Source organism: Thamnophis elegans, chromosome 5 (assembly GCF_009769535.1).
Source record: "Thamnophis elegans isolate rThaEle1 chromosome 5, rThaEle1.pri, whole genome shotgun sequence".
Lineage (NCBI taxonomy): Eukaryota > Metazoa > Chordata > Lepidosauria > Squamata > Colubridae > Thamnophis > Thamnophis elegans.
This window is the reverse complement of record NC_045545.1, coordinates 77,233,321-77,254,384: the sequence shown is the minus strand read 5'-3', so window position 1 is coordinate 77,254,384 and position 21,064 is coordinate 77,233,321. Positions and strand designations below refer to the sequence as shown.

Genomic DNA, 21,064 nt, shown 5'->3' with positions numbered 1-21,064 from the left:
TTTTTTTTTTTTTTAAAAGAATAAAAAAAAAAAAAGGAAAACGAGCCGCAGTATACAAGTGAATTCTTATTGTTCTAAGAATTGAAACTGTAATTCCACCCTCCCCCCTCCCCCCTATAATCCCCCCTCCCTAACCCCCTTACGGCTTCGCAGGTCCCATACCCGGCATAATTCTTTAACAAGCATTTGAGTATAATAAGGCCAGCTAACTTTAAAATTAAAAAAAAGAAAAGAAAAGAAAAGCCAAAAAAAAAAAAGAGAATAATAAAAAATACACACACACCTAAAAAGAAAGGGGAAACAGAGAAGGGTCAATAAACCCACTACGTTAACACAGCTTCCCATTATCTGTAAATCTTAAACAATGTAGCTCATTCCAAATTTCGATTATTTTACTACTTGCAGGGTTTCAAACTATATTAGAGCCAGGTAAGTTGATCAATTAGGATTCCCCAACTAAAAGTCTCATTGCTTTGTCTATCTATTCAAACCTTTAATTTCTCTCTTTTTTATCCGAATATCCAAACCTTTCTATAAAACCATTAAACTCAAGTACTTCTTTCATTTTTCATTTCCAACACCTCCCTTTCTATCCTTACCCACCTCCACATGTAAATTTTTTACCTTCCACCCTGCCTTTATCCATGTCCATATATATATTTTATCCGCGTCCATTGCTCCTCCCATATTTACTCCACTTTCCTGAAGACTCTCCGACCAATCTTTCTTGACCTTATATTGAAATAGCAACTCAAACAAATATCAGCTTGCATTCTAGCCCCAAGTAGTCTAATTAAGCTTTCGCTACCCTTCCCTCTCCCACGCGCCTCCCAACTCCGTTCGTCCCAGACCACAACTCAAAAAGATCGCAATCTCCGCTCTCCTCGCCTAAGAAAATAATTCATGCGCAATTTGAGTTAGAATTCAGACAAATCTTATATACAATATGTGTCCACAATCAGCAACGCTTCTTTCAGTCTCCATGTCTCATCATCAATATACCACTTTTCCATTTTATCCCAGACGGAAATCATAAAGCTTTAAGAACATCGCTTAGTCTTTATTCTTTAGTCTTCTGCCCTTCCGGAAGAAGAAAGCAACACCCTCCGCCTTGTAGCCACGTGTCTCGCTGTTTGTCTTCTCCTTCTCCTTGTCTCTCTCCAGGTCCGGATGAATCAGGAAGTCCCGCCTTCAGGGTCTCGTAGTAAAATTCTCGGGCTTCACAGACAGAGTTAATGCGGTGTTTTTGGTTGCCAAATGTAACTGTAATACCAGCTGGGACTTCCCATTTGTATGGAATCTGAGAATTTCTGAGTTCTTCGGTTAAGAAAGCGTACTCTTTCCTTGTTCTTAATAATTGAAATGGTATCTCTTTAAAAACAATCAAGTCCTGTCCGTCAATTCTCAACCTCTTGCTGTAAAGCCTCTGTATTATCTCATTTCTGGATTCCCTTGTGGTAAAGTATATTATTATGTCCCTCGGAAGCTGTCGCTGTTTTGCTACCCAGGAATTCTGGCAGTAAATTCTTTGAATCTGCCAATCAAAGTTAAATCCCGGACTTCCCACCAAGCGGCTGAAAGCCTCAAAGAAGATCTGTTTCAAATTCTCCTGTTGGTTTTCACGCAGTCCTCTAACCCTTATTGCAAAGGCAGTCTTATTATAATTTATCATGACAAGTTGTTTTTGAGCATTTTCCATTTCCTGTTGTAACGTTTGAATTTTGGATATCAAATTAAGGTTAGTTTCTTCCAAAAGTTCCAATTTGTCCTCCGCTTCAGCAATATAATCTGTCATGACTGTCATTACTCCGATCATATCCTTCTTTGCCTGAGCAATTTTAGCATCAAATTGATCATATAAATCCGATATCAGTTGATTAATTTCCTGTCTGAAGTCATTAAGCGTTTTGAGAAGAAATTCTTGTGTTAACAAATCTCCCGTGGAGGGTGTGGGAGGCAAGGGTAGCGGCTTCATAGCAGTTTTTAGAGATATGTTATTAAGGAAGCGCTTCTGTTTAGATTTGGGAGCCATTCCAAAGTAGAAATAAAAGACAAGCAATCAAGCGAGCCAAAAATCAAAGTCTCTGCTCCCCTCAGTTAATCTTTTAGCAATTAGTACAGAGAAGCCTTCAGGAGGGTAGGGCTGGCTAAGTACGTCACATCAAACACAAAAACTACGAGATCGCCATCTTGTGACGCAGCTAAAAAAGGAAGGGAGCCTTTTGCGAAATTGAAGCCGGTATTTTAGATAGTAATAAAAGAAATTCCTCAGGAATGGTCCCCGCCCGGATTGACTTTTAAATAGCTTAGCTTTGTCCTGGGGGGGGGGCAATCTGCCTAGGCTGCAAAAAAGGCAGCGCGGAAAACTGGCCGGAGTAAAGGCTCAGCTAATGTTGAACCTCTTCTCCATTCACAGCAAAAAAAAAAAGCTATGAATTACAAAGAGATCCTAACGACTGACCTTCTCCCTGCCCCTTTCTGCCAGAAAGGGGAGATATCTATAGATCTTATAAGATATACGAACCAGAGTCCTGGCAGGAGCTTCGTTGAGCTCCCGACGGCGGTAGGCTCCACCCCCCGAAGCCCCTTGCTTAATTTCTCATGCAGTCCTCATTTAACAATTGTAAACAGGGACTCCAGGTACTGCGACTGCTAAGTAGGGTGGTTATGTAGTGTCACACATTGTGACCGCATCACTTACCATTGTTAATTGAGAATTTCTGTATTATTTTATAGTAACCAAATCTTGTTCAACAAATCATGGGTTTGGAGGATTTCATGCTAGAGAATGGAAAATAAAAGTTGTTTATTACTTTTGATGGTTAGTTGCAGATAAGCACCACTTCAAAAATGAACAGGTGATGTACAGATTTCGTTATGATGATGGGACATATAAGCCACGGAGTGAATTAGAAGACATCATGTCTAAGGTACTTATGGTTTTGCTGCTGAAACTGTGGAAAAAATATGTGGTAGCTTAATAATATAAGATATTTCAACTTTCTATAACTTATTTTACATTGTTGATAACATTTTCTTTGTCTGTTATATTTTAAAGAATGATTTTCCTTATTCCCACACTAACACTTTCAAGATGTATTTTCTGTAGAAATATGGGATATGGTTGATTGCACAGTCAGCCAGATGTTTTAACTGGATTTAGCATTTTTATCCACCTATTGCATCCTTCCCCATGACCTGTGATAACACAGATAATGGTATTAAAGGTATTTTGCAATTGACTGATGCCGACTTTATCAATGCAAAGGATGTTCAAGTGATGTTCCAGATATTTTGGAATTGAGTACAAAACGCCTATTAATATTAGTACTATCTTTGCTTTCATAGTCATTCTACTTCTCTTTGCAGGACTTTGTTTTTTGTGATTACTACTATTATTATAATTGATGAGGAAATAGCATGTTTTGCAGCCAAATAGATTTCATTGTCTATTCAAGTACAGTTGAGTGGAAGACTAGACATAATTAACTCAGTGTCAATTGTGAGAACAAAATAGTTGTTTTAAAATATTTTAGTTCCAAGAAATATTGGGGAAATTATGAAATAAGTAAAACATTTTTTACCTCAGTTTTTCTATTTTATTTTAATAGATAGTGAACTGTTATGGTATAAGTAACTCAGCAACCCTCAAAGCTCAGGCTTACCTCTGTTCTTCTGTATGTGTTTTAGATTCTATTTTAACCTGTATTTTAGACTGCAACCTTGTAAATTGCTTTTCTTTATAGGGTGTAAGGCTCTATTGTCGTCTGCACAGTCTGTACACACCAGTGATAAAGTAAGTTCATTATTTGAAGATCCTCATACAGTACTATGCCTCACATCATTTGGAGTTTTCTCCCTTTTGTTATTGAAGCAGAAAAAAATGCTGTCTGGGATAACTTGTATTCCTTCTTAATGTTTTCAGTTAGTTAAGAGTGTGTGACATCCTGTTCTACTGTATTGTCTCTTATAGTACAATTTTCTAAATATAAGTTATCTCTACCTGTGTTTCTTTAAAGGCATTCTTAAAAAGGTAGCCTAAGATTCTCTTAGGAGGAAGAATAAATATGCTGTTTATAATTATGTCAACGAGCAAGAGAACTGGAAAATAATTTTAGCTTAGTGTTTTATCATATGTTTTATAATTAAATATTATTGTATGTTTTAACACAATGTGCTATTTTTTTGTATACCAAAATATCATTGAATGATTGTCTGTTTTAGCTTTCAGATGATCACTACTATTAAATAACAGACTACTATATCAGAATAAACCACTGGTTATACAAAGTAATGAAGTCTGTTTAGAAAGGGGATTGGAATCCCAGTTTCTGAAGCTGACCCCCTAGATTCTGAAGTTTCCTAGAATGCAGTAACTTAAATGAACATTCCTTGTCATGTTAGTACATTTTGGTGCATAGAAGCATCTCATGAAGCATAGTTCCGTTTAATTAAGAGCCGAGGTGGCGCAGTGGTTAAATGCAGCACTGCAGTTCAGCAGTTTGGCTGTTCAAATCCCACCAGGCTCAAGGTTGACTCCGCCTTCCATCCTTCCGAGGTGGGTAAAATGAGGACCCAGATTGTTGTTGGGGGCAATATGCTGACTCTGTAAACCGCTTAGAGAGGGCTGAAAGCCATATGAAGCGGTATATAAGCCTAACTATTGCTATTGCTAATTGAAAATTGTTTCCTAGGGGACAACAGAACTCTTAAGAAATGGGGAATGAGGCTTTAAAATGTGTAAATGAATCTGTGTGTGTTGCCCATATTTGTGCTTCAGCTTGTGTTTAAAAAATAATTTGAAAGGCAAACAAAAAGTATTAGTAAATTAATCAAGGAAGTGATACTGACCCTGATTCATGGTGGCATTTTGATGACCTCAGATTCAGCAGCATTAGTGTAGGAGAAGAGTGGCAAAATCTGAGGATGGAGTTAAAAGAGGGATCTGCCTGGAATCCTTATGTAGCCACAAGCGAACTAAGTTCAACTTCCCTTGAATTGTTTTCATTCTTATATAACTTCAAGCAGGTGTTAACCATTAATTGAGAAGTTTACTGTACATAGGCATAATTAGCAAGAAATCAGTTTAATTGGATTGTCACAAGTGGATCTGACAATTAGCAACCAAAACAAATGCATTATGTTTGCCAGTTTTGGAAAGATGAGTGGAATATAAAATAAAACATGATTGGGGATAATTCCAATATGATTGGTTCCCTAAAGAGATTTATAGCTTTCTCCTGACACATAATAAAGGTATAGCAAACATACATAAACTTTCTGTTTCAAAGAATTTTGTAATAAAATGAGAGATAATAAGACTAATGGAAATTATGTTAAGGTTTGAGAGATACATTCTTAAAGGAGCTTTAGGTCAAATTTGACTCCCCCTGTCTAGTTCAAAAGAACTGCCACAATTAAATGTATTGATAATATAGTAGTATTTTATAACTTAGTAGCTTCCATATGAATTATGGTTGTCACTTTAAGAATTGCCAGCCACCGTGGTCATATGGAATTCTGGGAATTACAGTCCCATAATGTAAAGGAGACTAGTTTTGAAAAGGCTGTATCAGCCCTTCAGGGTAGATCAGATTCAGAAATCAATGTTCTGTGTGTCAGAACTACTTTAATGGTAACAGCAATAGTAACAGAATCTTGCATACCTAAATGTGCTTCCCTCCTCCCTTCCATTATTTTTGTGTGAACTAACAAGCAGCTTGTCTGAGACACTATTTTACTTTCTTGGCTTGGGCTCAAGCCTCTTTTATCTGACAGTTTCCTTGGTAGCAGCTCTTCTTCCTGTCATTCCAGGCTATCCCTCTCCTGTTCAGTGTGCAACCAAATATTTAAACTACAAACTTCAGAAAATCTACAGAGAAGTGGTTTCCTTTCTATCAATTCTCTCTCAGGTTAAAATGTGGCATTGACTTTTTAAAAATGTGTCTGGCCAACCATAATTTTTAACTTATCTTCTAATTTTTTTTTCTGACATAGAGATAGAGATTATCACTTGAAGACATACAAATCAGTGATCCCAGCAAATAAACTAGTGGATTGGTTGATTGCTCAGGTAACGAGATTATAAAAATATTGATGTTTCTCTTCTTTTTTGGGTTCAGCCTCAACTCTCTCACATTTTGCAATGTTATTCCATAAAATTATTCCGCGCAAACTGTTGGAGCCTTTGGAGTCCAACCTGAAGGACTTCTTTGCTATTGTAAATATTGAATTTATCAAACTGGAGATGAAATAAGGATGTTCCAGATGTTAACTTTTTATGTTCTACTAACTACATTCTTTAAAGGGACGCGGTGTCTCAGTAGCTAAGATGCTGAGCTTTTCGATCACAAAGGTCAGCAGTTCGGCGGTTCAAATCTCTACCACTGCATAACGGAGTGAGCTCCCATGACTTGTCCCAGCTTCTGCCAACCTAGCAGTTCGAAAGCACGTAAAAAATGCAAGCAGAAAAATAGGGACCACCTTTGGTGGGAAGGTAACAGTGTTCCCTGCATCTTTGGCGTTTAGTCATGTCGGCCACATGACCACGGAGATATCTTTGGACAGCGCTGACTCTTTGGCTTTGAAACGGAGATGAGCACTGCCCCTTACAGTCGGGAACAACTAGCACACATGTGCGAGGGGAACCATTACCTTTACCTTTAACTGCATTCTTTAAACAAGCTTAATCTAGAATGGCACATAACAATTCTAAAATAACTCTCAGATCCCTTATTATTCCACTGATATTGCATGGACTTGACTTTGACAACTTATACTTTTAATAACAAGATTTAAGATTGAGATTTTAGTCCTTTAGTACAGCGGTCACCAACTGGTGGTCCATAAGAAAATTTTTGGGGTCCGCAGAAAAATTACTTGCATTTTTATATTGCACTAAATACTATTTATCTTTTTAAAAATCATCATTAGTGGTCCACAGGATTTAAAATTATGAATTTAGTGGTCCCTGAGGTCCGAAAGGTTGGTGACCCCTGCTTTAGTACCTTGTTCTGACACTGACTACCCGGATGCCTTTGAGAAGCTTACAAGCAAGATAGGAATCCAAACACAACTGTTGGTATCCAGAAACGGCTCTTGTGAAAAAAAAATGTCAGATCAGTTATCAAAATACAATTTAAGTAGCTTTGTATTGCAGAATAATTTCTTGTGGTCTGGAACAAATTGTCGCTGTTTAATCCTATGTTAGGATACCAGAAGTAGGCCTAATTTGTCTTCCATTTATGCTTAGATATCAACAATGCAAAATTCTTTATCCGAACAAGGAGAAGTAGGCTTCCTACTTTATTATGTCCATTCTTGTTCCATTTGTATTATATCTCAAACTATATAGTCAGGTGCCTTGTAGAATAGTCAAACTATTCTACAAGGCACCTGAGGGTAGAACAAGAAGCAATGGATGGAAACTAATCAAGGAGAGAAGCAACTTAGAATTGAGGAGAAATTTCCTGACAGTTAGAACAGCTGTGGAACAGCTTAATCAGTGGAGCAGCTTGCCTCCAGAAGTTGTGAATGCCCCAACACTGGAAGTTTTTAAGAAGATGTTGGATAGCCATTTGTCTGAAACAGTATAGGGTTTCCTGCCTGGGCAGGGGGTTGGATGCTTCCAACTCTGCTATTGTATTATTGTATTATCTCCAATGAGAGTATTGGAGAAGTTACAGATTCAGTCAACTCCTGACTTGAATGTTACTGTTTTGCAAGGGGTAATAATATGTGAATGTAAGTTGCATTATTAGCCATGTTTGTGTCACTGTTTTTATGTGCTATTTCTTGTAAACAAAGCAGATTCCCAAACGCTAGTTTAAGAACAGTGTCAAACAGATGTCACTTTAAAACTCATTTGGGGGTAAAATTAAATGGTAGCATTTATAAATTCACTGTAATAATTTTCTAAGCAAAGAAGCCATGTGGCAGGATGTTAAAATGGGAAAGCAGCATGTTACGGCATATAAATAATATTTCCATTAAAAAGTTGTGAAATAGTGTTGATCAGCGCTTCTGGCTCTGGACACTTTGCCCATTAAAAAATGCGGGGGGGAAGCTTATTCTGCACTGATAGTGTGTGGTTGATCCAAATTAAAAATAGTTTGAAACTGCTGTATACATATTTTCCAAATTAGGCAACCAGTCACAGGTTAAAGCGGTTTCTGAAACTGTACCGAAGACTCAAGAAGTGTTTCTCAATTTTTGCAACATGAAGATATATGAACTTTAAATCCTCGAATTCCATGCTGGTTGGGGAATTCTGGGACTTGAAGTCCACATATTTTTAAGTTGCCAAAATTGAGGAACACTGTATTAGAGTTACCAGATTTGAGCTGCAGAAACCCAGATGACCTCTCAACCTCAAAGAGACACAGACAGCTCTGCTGTCATCTAGTGAATACCCAATTTTTTTCAGCCCTGATCTGTTGGCCCTGTCATCCATAGCTGTTACAAGATACCTAGTGCTGGAGATTGCTTTTCATCAAGAAAAGTTTTGCTATTCATTTTCAATTAGTACCTTATTTTTGAGGCAACTCCCAGGGATAAATACAGAGAAGGAAGGTATCAAGTTGCTTTGTTTCCTTTTTCATCCTGTGCAGAATGAAAAAGGAAACAAAGAGCACAGGGGAAAGCAACTACTTTAGAGACAAAAGATAAGCAAAACGAAATACTTAATTTACCATTCTTTAAGGAAAAGGCTAGAAAGAGTATTGATAATTATAACAGCTAATTGAGACATTTGGTGCACATAATATTGTCATCTTAAAACTATTATGTATTAGTTTTAAAACTTAAACTAATATGTAAAACTATTACTAAAGGTCTGTTTAGTAGTCTTTACAAGGCTCAGTCTTTGTTTTGCTTGGTTTATTGTCCTGGGTATGAATGAGTTGCTAAGCCAAATGAATCTACTTTATCCTATTGCTATTGAAAGCTCCTGGCCATAATTTCATCCTGTATATTTATAGTTGGAAACAATGGAGATTTGTACATGTATAGACCAGGAAGTGGAGCAGAAGTGCTACGTATTCCAACCCCTTGCTTAGCAGACAGAGTTATCCATTTCCCTCCTCTGTTCCTTTCTATATTAACTTTACTGGACAAAGTTCTCTAATGAAAAGAAAGGAAATTTTCAAAACTCATAACTAAGCCTTCTCTCCAAACCATTGATTAGTTTGACTTAGGAATCCAAGAAAGGAAGGGACTTCAAGCCAAGGGCAACACACCGTATTTTTCCATCTATAAGATGCCCCCATGTATAGGATGCCCCCCTTTTCATACCCCAAAATTCAGAAATCAATATAATAGACATTTATTTTGCAGAGTAAAACATTCATTTATTGTTACCGATATTTTTTTTTCCCTGACATTTTTATGGGCTCAGAACGCAGAACTGACATTATTGCTCCCTGTCGCACCTGGGCACTGACTACACCAGGGGTCGGCAACCTTAAACACTAAAAGAGCCACAAAGGTTCTAACCGGAAGCCCCCAGTTCAATTCTGGAGCCGACCGTAAGTCCGGCTTCCCCACCATAGATTCTCCTAGTGCAGCATCCTTTTTCCTCTACCTGTCCTAACCGAAAGCCCTATCAATTGTGGAGTTGACTGGTGACAGGGAGCCGCAGCAGAGGGATGAAAGAGCCACATGCAGCTCCAGAGCCGCTTGTTGCTGACTACATACTCTCCACAACATCAGCTGATGTCAGATACATAAGGCTCATGATTGGAGAAAATTTGTTAGCTTGTCTCTGCAATCTGAAGTTTCACTCATGAGGCTAATTTGCAAAGATAATGTAACGACAGTTTCGCAACCGTAGTTCTCTTGGCCCTCCTCCATTTTTAGGTAAATAGTCTTAAGAAAAATTATCATCTTATACACGGAAAAATACGGTACTTTGAATATCTATGTTACTGACTGTTTCAATAAGAAATTATACATTTTAGAGTGGGCCAAGAACTGCAGTATCCATGAGCATTGTTTCTGGTATGATTGAAGAATGAAAAAGTATCTTCAAGTTCAAGTGGAACAGAGGGGAAACGTATTCCAGTGGGAGTGATCTTTTGGTAAAGAGAGGAAACTACACTAATAAACTTAAAACTGCCCAACTCTCGTGAACTGCTTGCCATATGGAACTAAGCCTATATAGTTCCATTCCAAGTGGCCACCCACACAAGTGGTTGAGCAGATAAAATGGGAATCTGGCACCAAAATAAATGTGTTTCTTTCTTTTTTCTTCCGCTTTCTTTTGTCAGCCAAAAACACCTATTACATCATTCCTAGAACTATTAGCCTGAACACAATGTAGTCATATGACTATATGTAATTATTTTAAGCAGCTGTTTCTCATGGGGCACACAGGCACGATATCTCATATTTTATTGTATTTATTCCCTATTAAAACTGATCTTTGAGAACTCTAAATAAGGGGTCATTATCCTTCAGTAGGTTCTGCTGCCTCTTATTCTGATATTTTATGGTAAATCAAAGCCAGCTATAGATGGCTTTGATTATATGGCTAGTAAAAGAAAGCTTCTTCATAGAGACAACTGGCTGCAACTGTGTACTGTTAAAAACAGCTCCTTTATGAGATTCTGGTCTTTGTCCTCCCAAAGCTTAAGGAAGACAAAAGGTACTATATTTAGGAGTGAATGGGATTTAAGTAAAGGGAGTCCTGCTTTAATTACTTCTACTGTCTCTTTCTAAAGACTGCTCTGTTCGTTTGGGAACTGGGATCTGGTTGTGGTAGGATTGTTTGATTTACGATTTGCCCAGGATATAACATTTATCTTCTTTTGTTACTAGGGTGACTGCCAGACCAGAGAGGATGCTGTGGCACTGGGAGTCGGGCTCTGTAACAATGGTTTTATGCATCATGGTAAGCCGTTAATTCTTCCTTATCCTAACCAATTATCAAGGATTTTAACTTTGTTTCTTTAACCAACAAACGTGGTCAATTTTATGACAGACTTTTTAATCAAGTACACTCTGGATTACATCTCCTGGAATCACAATCTTTCCCCCCAATATATTTTCGACAGCTACTAAACTGGACTGTTAGGTAACAGACAAGCCCAGTTATTCCAGTTGCTTCCCCTCTGTCTAAAAATAATAAAATTCTAGTAAAGAATCTTTTTCATCCCAATTTAGGATGAGAGCTACATTTGAAAAGCAGAAGTGGTCATAGTTTAAACTTGGTGGAAGTGGGTGTCTGTCAGTGAGGGAAGCAGGTTAATATCTAAATCCTAGATTTAGTTACTCAAAAGTAGGAGACAGAAGCAGCACAGAATCTCACCAGATTCTCTTGGTGATGGAAAATTAGATGTTTGGAACAAACTTAAAGAAAGACCTTTTACCCAAATCAGTCTGCAAATGCTAGATTTCCCTGGTACGAAATATATTTGCAAATAAATTACAATTCAGATGTTTCATTCTAAAGAGTCAACAACAAAGAAGAATTGTAACACTGAGGATTGGAATTCTATTCCCTCACACTCCCTATTCTGTCTGTCTCTCTGTCTGGATATCTGGAAGTGTGCAGGTCAGAGGTGGTATTCAGCAGGTTATGACCAGTTCTGGAAAACCGGTAGCGTAAATTTTGAGTAGTTCGGAGAACTGGTAAATACCTCTGACTGGCCCCGCCCCCATCTATTCTATGCTTCCTGAGTCCCAGCTGATCGGGAGGAAATGGAGTTTTTGCAGTAACCTTCTCCTGGAGTGGAGAGGCAATGGAGATTTTAAAGTTTCCTTCCCCTACTATGCCCACCAAGCCATGCCACGCCACGCCACACCCATCAAGCCATGCCCACAGAACCGCACTGAGTCTCTTGAGAGTGGGCGGCATACAAACCCAATAAATGAATGATGAATGAGAAACGGTAGTAAAAATTTTTGAAGCCCACCACTGGTGCAGGTCACAAATCAGCAAGAAAAAGTAAGGCAAGAGAATCAAGGAAAGAAAATGAAAATCCTTGTATGTTAAATGCTCTCTTGTACAGAAGAGAGCAATAAGAGACGAGAGGTTTTAGCTCAGCTATAATACAATTCATTTAGCTTTGGCTTTATATATTGCATGAACCCAGCCTTTGTGGTATGTAAACCACATTTTATAACTTAATGTGCTTTTCAAGCCCTGCCAACTGAGGTTAAGTAAATGATGGTTAACCAACGTATGGCTTTGTGTGGTATGTGAATCTAGTCCAATCTGTGAAGATTTGTGAATAGTTGTGATAAAAGACAACCAGTCCATTTGTTGATTATTTTGAGAAATAATTCTGAAACAGCTACAGTATCAGTTTATATAGGGGTTCAAGCATTTTCCATACAAAATGAGTGAATGAATCAATAAACAATGAAAAAAAAATTAAATCACAGTTTATTAAGGCATATATTTATGGCTATGACAAATTTAGCACATTTAAAAAGAGGTGAATTACTAAAGATATCAGACTAGAGCTTAAACTTTGAGAGTACAAAGTAATGGCAAAAGTAACAACATATATTCATAATTGAAGTCTTAACTCTATTTAAGCAAGAGTAACTTCCATATCTGCTGTATATTTTTCAGCAATGAAAATATAAATATTTTAAATATGGTTTTAAAGGAAAAAAAGAATTGAAATTGGAAACACAGACACACAAAAATCTACAAGCATTGGAGATCACACTTGTCTAATAAATCTATTCTATTCTATTCTATTCTATTCTATTCTATTCTACAGAGTACAACAAAGGGAAGTTAGAAACAATATTTAGTAATGTTTAGTAGTTTTTTCTTTTGTATATTTAACATATTTAGTAAATTCATATTAGCTGCCATTTTATATACTTGTCTCATCCAGTTCAGATTAAAATCCTTACATCATTAAAATAATTTAATGTACTTTGTTTTTTATTGTTAAAATCACACCTGAGATTTGAACACTAACTGTACAATCTGGTGCTATAATTCCTTATAGATAGCATTTTAAAAATTCCTTATAGATAGTATTTTTCTGAATCATTTTTTCTTTTTTTCTTCTTGTGCTTGCTTATGTTCATTTTTCTTATCACACACACACACACACACACACACACACACACACACACACACACACATATATATATAATAAACAATAAATAGCATAACCCTCCATCCAGAACACAAACTCATAGGGATATTATTAGATAAGATAAGTATATCCAACTTGGATTTTACTTCCAAGGTTTCTCTGTCTACTGATGTCTTTCAGTGAGCAGCAGAGGTTCCATGAAATGAAAGGCAATTCATTCACACACATCACAGCCTTTCTTTTCTTTGTTTGCTATGCAATAAAGTAGAACTACAGGAAGACACAATGGCCTCAGATTATTCTGGCATCTTTTCAGGCAGCTTTAATTAATGTAATTTATTTTCCACTTCTGTGTGTATTCTTGTCCCGATAACTATTGTATTCTGGACATTTGAAGGAAAAATAAACAGATTTAAGAAACACAGAGAGCCAGTGGTGGGGTGTCAATTTTTTTACTATTGGTTCAGGGGGGCGTGCACGCAACACTTCTGTGCATGCAGGATGGAGCCTACCGGTTCGCCTGATCTGGGACAAACCGGGGGCAACCCACCTCTGCAGAGAGCATTTTCTAGAGAGCCAAATTCTTTGAACCTCTTCTTGACCAAACTGGCATTTATGCTTTTATAATGTTCTTTTTGAATTAGCAAAGATACTTCATAAGCACGGCTTTACGCAGAATGCCATATGTATATTTTAATAATAATCCAAAGGCCCTGCATCCAAAGAATTGCATTTTATTAATGAGATGACCATTTACATTATTTTTGAGGGTATGAGACCACTGATAATGGTCTCTTTATGGCCTTAGGTGGGGACATTTCAAATTTATGCTGTGTAACCTAATTTAACAGAGGTACTGGCAGGCCTTCTGGTGAATCATCTCCTCTACTCTTACAACACGTGCAGCCATCCCTCTATTGATAGTAGCAGGAACAAAGTGCAAAGGGCTACAGGGATATCTTCCCTAAAGGTTTTAAGGCATCAAAATAGATATAAACAGGGCCTTGCAGGGGCTGTCGACAGTACCATTTAACTGGTGCTGGGCTTGAATGCTCAGAACTAAACCTTCTCTGTCCTTCCTTTAAGTCCAGGTCCATTTCCCTCATTAGGTTGTTTTGGAGTCCCTGCTCCACTATCCACATATTGTTTTTCATTTATTCAGACTTCAGGGTTACCCCAAGCTTATTGATGGTACTGTTTGGGATGACTGAGCACCCATATTCATTGCTGAACATGAAAGATAGAGAAAATAATTTGGGCCTATTCTATGTCAACAGGGATGGGTTCCTCCTGGCCTTGGTACCGGTTTGCTTCACACATATGTGCAGTTCACTGTAAATTGTTCTGTGCATGCGCAAAGAACATGAAAAACTACTAAAAAACATGCCAGCAGCAGCAACCGGGGAACCGGTTCGGGGGCGTGGCTACCCTGGGTCGCTGCCGGTTCTGGGACCAAGGCCAAATTTCCACCACCAGGTCACCAAACCAGTGCGAACCTGTAGAAACCCACCCCTGATGTCAGACTATTGTGATTTACTATAAGAGGAGTTAGATTATAGCCCCCCCCCCCCCATAATTTGCAGGTCTAAGGATTGAGCGATAGTTCAACATTTGTTCAGCCTTGGGAAGGCTACCATTATGTCAGTATGGAATGTCTAATGAAATGACTCCAAGAAGGGGCAATGTGATACTTTTTTTGTGCCTTCAAGTAAAGCTTTTGGCAACCAAATGGAAGTTTTGGCAAATCAATGTTGTTTTCTTGCATTATGTCTATGGAGAGTCTCAATCATCCACCAGGTCATGGTTGTCCCAAAGGTGCTTTGCCAAAAGGCAAGTGGACTTCTATTTTTCAGAAGAGGTTTTCTATTGATGTTTCCTTAAGTCTACGAGAGGATGACTGGCCCAAAGTCACCCAGTTAGTGTCATACCTAAGGCAACAATAGAACACATAGTTTCAGGCCCAGTGTCTATAACCACCACACCAAACAGTTATCAAATATGATAACAGGAATTTTGTTAGGACCAGTTCAGTAAATCTGAATAAACTATAAAAATGGGTGATAGGCAATGCATCTGCTCATTCCTTTTATATTATCTTTCATAGATAATACTATTCTTGAAGCTATTAGTATATGACTTACGTGTTCAAACTTGGGTATGACGCATTTCAGACAAGTAAAAATGACTTTAAAAGTGCTGAAGGAGAGGAGCTGCATGCAGCTGAGGAGTAAATTTAGCACTATGTCCATTTTCAGTTTTTCATGGAATGGGCTGGCCTTTGGAAGCCTCACAATGGACCTATGTTTACCAATTGGAATTTTTCCAAGCCATGGATGAAAAGCAGGCGTTGTTTTGTGTCCTCCTTTGGATATTTTAGATTCTGTGTCAGCAGTGTGAAAGCCAGGCTCCTGGCTAGCTGCAGGGACACAGTGTCAGACATGATGCAAAGAGAACAACTTTTTCCCATTGGGGGCTAGCAAGACACAAACCATCAATTTATAGAGTTTGAAAAAATGGAGAGAGAGATAAGGGAAGGGAAGGAACTGATTTCAGCCAAAAACTTGCTTTGAACATTGTGTTTACGTTGGAGGAATCCCGATAATTTCACACTGAGGTTTTCTCTGTAACTACAGTGTCAATTGTCTATTTTCCAGAAAGAAACATTGTTAATGTGATTTGATTATTATTATTTTTTTTAAAAAAACTTTTTTTCCAGCCCAGATAGGACAAAGCACATGCTTCTGGAAAGCTTTTTTCAGAGTGTTATCTCAGGATGTAACTGTAATGCCTTTCAATGAAAAATGACATAACCCAAAGTTTAGCACCCAACCCCAGGCATTTAAGGAGGGCATTAAGGACTCTTTAGAAACCATATATAGCTATATATAAGACTGCAATGGCTGACATTAATTTAAGACTGTGACTATACTTGTAGATCCATATAGATTTATGAAGTAATGTCATGTTTTCCTGCTTTTTGGACTCAAGTACTGGAGAAGAGTGAATTCAGAGATGAATCTCAGTACTTCCGTTTTTACGCTGATGAGGAGATGGAAGGTACAAATTCGAAGAGTAAGCCTCTGCGAAATGACTTCAAGCTTATTGAAAACATCTTAGCTAAAAACCTGCTGGTAAGAAAAATCAAAACCTTGTAATTGTGTGCCAATTAATCTGTTGTAAATAGAAAAATCTCATCTCTGTGCTCTGCTAGAGAGATATTTTCAACTGTATATCCCCCTAAGATAAAAATGAATGGATATTTTGCATAAGTTGAGGACTATCCTAGGAAGGGCTTCACTGCAGAAGCCAAGAACAATTGTTCCACAGAGGAAAAAAATGGATCACTTGGCCTATTGGAATAGACATAGGAGACCCAGTCAGGGGAGGAGGCAGAAATTGTGGTTTAGGCATGAAGAAATGGTGATAGTAGCAGACAAAGTATGCCACAGATACTTGTCTCCTAATATCTAAACTAGCTTATCTAAAAAAAAACAGTTAACTTTAATTTTTTCCCTAAACCAGGCCATTAGCACCTCTATATTTTTTTTAATTTATGAGGGATGTGGCGGCTCAGTGGCTAAGACACTGAGCTTGTCTCTCAGATAGGTCAGCAGTTCAGCAGTTCGAATCCCTAGCGCCGTTTAACGAAGTTACTTGTCCCAGCTTCTCATTACTTGTCCCAGCTTCTACAAACCTACCAGTTTGAAAGCATGTAAAAATAGAAATAGAAAAATAGGTACCACCTTTGGTGGGAAGGTAACAGCATTCCGTGTGCCTTTGACATTTAGTCATGCTGATCACATGACCACAGAGACATCTTCGGACAGCACTGGCTCTTCGGCTTTGAAATGGAGATGAGCACTGCCCCCTAGAGCTGGGAACTAGCACTTATTTTACCTTTACCTTTAAATTTGTTTAATATCAACTGGCTTGTATAACATTGCACAGTGTTTAAGATGGAATGTCCTCCAATTTATGAGTAGACTTTTATTAAAAGTTATAACTACTGAGAGATATTTCTTTAGTTGGATGAAATGTTATTCTACAATTCTGATAAATTTAATGAGAACCTAAATGGATGTAGAAATAAATATTTGCATTAATGCGCTGAGATTACATTTAATTCTAACTTTGTGTAAGTCTATTTTGGATTTGAAGGGAGTTTAAAATCAAAGCTTATTTATGCCGGAATTATTTTGTATTAAGTACATCACTGGTATATCATATTTATAAATGATTTGCTCTGGTTAGCATCCCAACAATGCACGTTTGCTGAAGGTTTATCCACATGAATTCGGTTGAATTATAGTCATAACTTTGGGGAAAAAACAAAAAAAAATCATTTGGTGCATTTTCAAACAATTTTGAAATCTTTCCAAATAAAAACCAAGTTAATGAGTTTCCTCATTAGATCCAATTGACTCTAGAACATGGGTGTCCAACTCGTGGCATCACGTTGCTGTCACATGACGTTTGGCAATGTTTTTCCCCTTCGCAGAGCTGGAGTGAGCCTGGCCTGCATGTGCTGCCAGTTTGACACCCCTGCTATACAACGTAACAGCTAGAAACTACCATTTGTTCAGTATCATTATAATTTTAAACAGTTGGTAACAAATGGTTGTTAAGTCAGGATACCTGTAATTAATCACCAGGGAAGAACAAGCCTTCATTCAAAGATTTTAGCTAAAAAAAAAAGGCTTTTGCAGGAAGTGATGTTTTTTAATATAATTTGGATTAAGAACCATCCTAATCCTTAATATGATTAAGACACAGTACAAACATGAAATTATCATACCTACTATTAGTTTAGCTCTCAGACTTTTTATCTTTTATCTGATCTGTATGCCAGTCACTGTCTTGAAAGCATCAGTTGTACATACTGAGCTGAAACAAGAAGCAATTGAAACCCTGCATTTCTACAAGTACGGATGCAGCTTTTCTTAACAAATAATCACTTCAGTAAAAAGATCTCCATCATTCAGGAAAAAAATAAGTAAAACTGTATCATTAAAGGCTAAAGAAGAAGAAGATTCTCCTCTGTAAGTTTTTAGTTTACTGATTTTGTAATGGAAAGTAATGGAAAGAAATGAACAATATTTTGTTTTTAGTTGATGTTGAAGTTTGGAAGAAAGAATTGGAATAGCAAAACTATTTGGAGCCAAATAGATTATTATTATTATTTGGCAAAAAAAAGAACCCTTGTGTGTTAAAGATTTTATTTTTTAATGTTGTTCTAAGGTTCTTCCAGAAGAGGATGACTATGGATTTGACATAGAAGAAAAGAATAAAGCCATTGTGGTAAAGTCTGTTCACCGAGGTTCACATGCAGAGGTAAGCACTTCTGATTTGTAACTATTTCCTCCTAAATAAAACTTCAGAGTTTCATGTTTTTAAGAAATGGTAAAACACATAGCACCTTCTACAATCCCTGATTCATTAAATTGCTTTGGGGTACTGAAAGGTTTTTCACCCTCGGATCTAGCATTTTTGCAGAAAAATTCAGTAAACTGCTCTCCAGGTATGTTGGGGCTAAAATTCTATTCATTTCCCAAACACTAAGCCTTCATATCTGAAAGGCATCCAGTTATGAAAGTTGATTGAAGTGATAAATACAGTAAAAGCCAAAAATAATGTTTTTGTTGTTGTTAGTTGCAAAGTCATATCTGACCAATCGCGATCCCATGGACAACATTTCTCCAGGCCTTCTTGTCCTCTACCATCCTCTGGAGTCCATTTAAGCTCACACCTAAAAGGTTTAAAGGTTTATTGCATTTATATGCCGCCCTATTCCCTGAGGGACTCAGGGCGGCTAACAAACCCGGGGGGGGGGGTAGTCCACACAAGGTAACACAAACAGACAAAATACAGAGAAAAATTTCAAAACAATCAACAGTCACACAATTTGAGTGGGGAAGGGAACAACCCCAGGCCTGCCGGAAAAGCCAGGTTTTAACGGCTATACGGAAAGCCTGAAGGGAGGTGAGGGTCCGAATCTCCGCGGGGGGCAGTTCCTACTGCCATCCAGCCACCTCATCCTCTGTTGTCCCCTTCTCCGTTTGCCCTCAATCTTTCCCAGCATTAGGCTCTTCTCCAGTGAGTCCTTCCTTTTCATTAAGTGGCCAAAGTATTTGAGTTTCATCAAATACTTCAAAACCCCATCGACAGTACCAAAAGGCAGAATAATGTACCCTTTTGCAAATGTGAATCTATTTGCTATGAATCTGTGTTTCAATCTTCAATCATTGGAAGTGGTTTGCCTTTTTTCTCTGCAGCAGAGCGATTAATATCTTAGGGGAAAGGATTAAGATCAGGAAATGAGAGTGAAATGAAAGGGTTAATTCCACAACCCACCTACAGAGCTATTTCCTCATTAAATTAATAGCCTTTCTGATTGCTTTGAAATTAAAAATAAAATGCTGCAAGAGATCCTGATCACCAGCTTTCCCTGAAATGCTTATAGGGCTCTTAAGGGGAAAAAAGTGTGTCAGCTGGAAATTAAAATACTATATATGGTAGTAATAATCATTTTCTGATGATCAAAACACTGATAATTGAGAATATAGTTGCACAGCAGATCATATTGAGATAAGAAAGGCTCCCTTGAATCAAATTCAACTTTGATGATTATATGGACATGTTTATGTAGTTACTTAACAATGGGGAACTAGTTGGCTATTGCCTTTTTCCAGTTCCTTCAACTTTTCAGTCTAGTCTCCCAAATCTAAGATTGCCTAATGATCTCCTATTGAATAGCCAGGCCAGATTTGCTTATCTTTTGAAGTTCAGAAAATATCAGCAAAGTGCTGACACCTGCTGGATTTTCATTGAAATGGTGGGAAACAAACGTATGGAATGAAATTTAAGTGTCAGCATATGTTGAATGTCTCAGCAAATAAGACCTTGAGATGTGTGTGTATGTGAGATGTTCAGTGAGGAGACAGAGAAGGTGGAAAAAATAAGCCCTCTTTGATACCAGCACTATTACACCGTAAGTGAACTTGTGCAGTGTAACTCTGGTCTAGCTGTATATTTGTTTATTTCATATCCTCAAATTGCTCAGTAAACTAAAGAGGATCCTGGGCTGCCTATAATCCAAAGAAGGATTCAGATGTTATGTCTATATCAGGGCTGTGAAACTCGAGGACCACAGGCCAGATGAGCCACATGCTGGCCACACCTATGCTTGGTTTAGAGAAGGGAAAAAAGGTCCCAATATGTCACCTGACGATGTGAGTTTGACACCCCTGGTCTATATGCAAAATACAGATTACAGAGTTGGATAGAACCATGGAGGTCTTCTAATCCAAGCTCACGCAGGAGACCCTATACCATTCCGGACGAATTGCTGCCCAATCTCTTCTTAAAAACCACCAGTGATGGAGCAACAGGGGTGGGTTCCTGCTGGTTCTAACTAGTTCGATAGAACAGGTTCCACAAATCTACCATGCCGTTTAGAACCGGTTGAACACTTGGCTCGCTCCCCCTGCCCGACGCAATCTCCTTTCATTCTCCATCTGCCTCATTCACTCGTTTGGGCAGCAGAGAATGAAAGGAGATCGCATAGCCGAGGGCAAAGGAGTTTGCAGCCTCCTTCATTCAAACATTTGGGCAGTGCGGGGAGGGCTTTCTCGCATGCCTTCTTTCTTTCTCCAAAGGCATGCGAGAAAGCCCCCCCCCCATTGCCAGAACTTGTCCCGGAACTGCGCCGCGAGGTAAGGGAAGCAGGTCTTGGAAGAGATCTTCCGTCCCCCTCCAGAGAGCCAAAAGAGAGGAGGCAGGCTGGTTTGAATGCGGGCGAGCGAGTAGTTTAGTGGCCTGCCTTCTTTGCTAGTTCAGGTGGGTGGAGAAAGGAGGCATGCAATAGTCAAGGGCAAAGGTGCTCCCCTTCGCCCTTGGAGGCAGGAGGGCTTTATCACAAGCCTCCTTCCTTTCTTTGCCTGCCTGAATTAGCGAAGGAGGTGCTGGCCCCAAGCCTCCCACTCATCCGCATTCAAACCAGCCCA

The 21,064-nt window shown here is 38.3% G+C and overlaps 1 protein-coding gene across 1 annotated transcript in view; it reads left to right on the top strand.

Moving 5' to 3' along the window:
• PREX1 (phosphatidylinositol-3,4,5-trisphosphate dependent Rac exchange factor 1) overlaps positions 1-21,064 on the top strand; it is a 233,455-nt gene that overhangs the window by 162,279 nt on the left and 50,112 nt on the right. The window contains exons 12-17 of the mRNA XM_032218666.1: positions 2,827-2,930; positions 3,747-3,796; positions 5,998-6,073; positions 10,816-10,888; positions 16,050-16,192; positions 18,300-18,392. Coding sequence (XP_032074557.1) covers positions 2,827-2,930; positions 3,747-3,796; positions 5,998-6,073; positions 10,816-10,888; positions 16,050-16,192; positions 18,300-18,392 — 539 coding nt within the window. The remainder of the gene's footprint in view (positions 1-2,826; positions 2,931-3,746; positions 3,797-5,997; positions 6,074-10,815; positions 10,889-16,049; positions 16,193-18,299; positions 18,393-21,064) is intronic.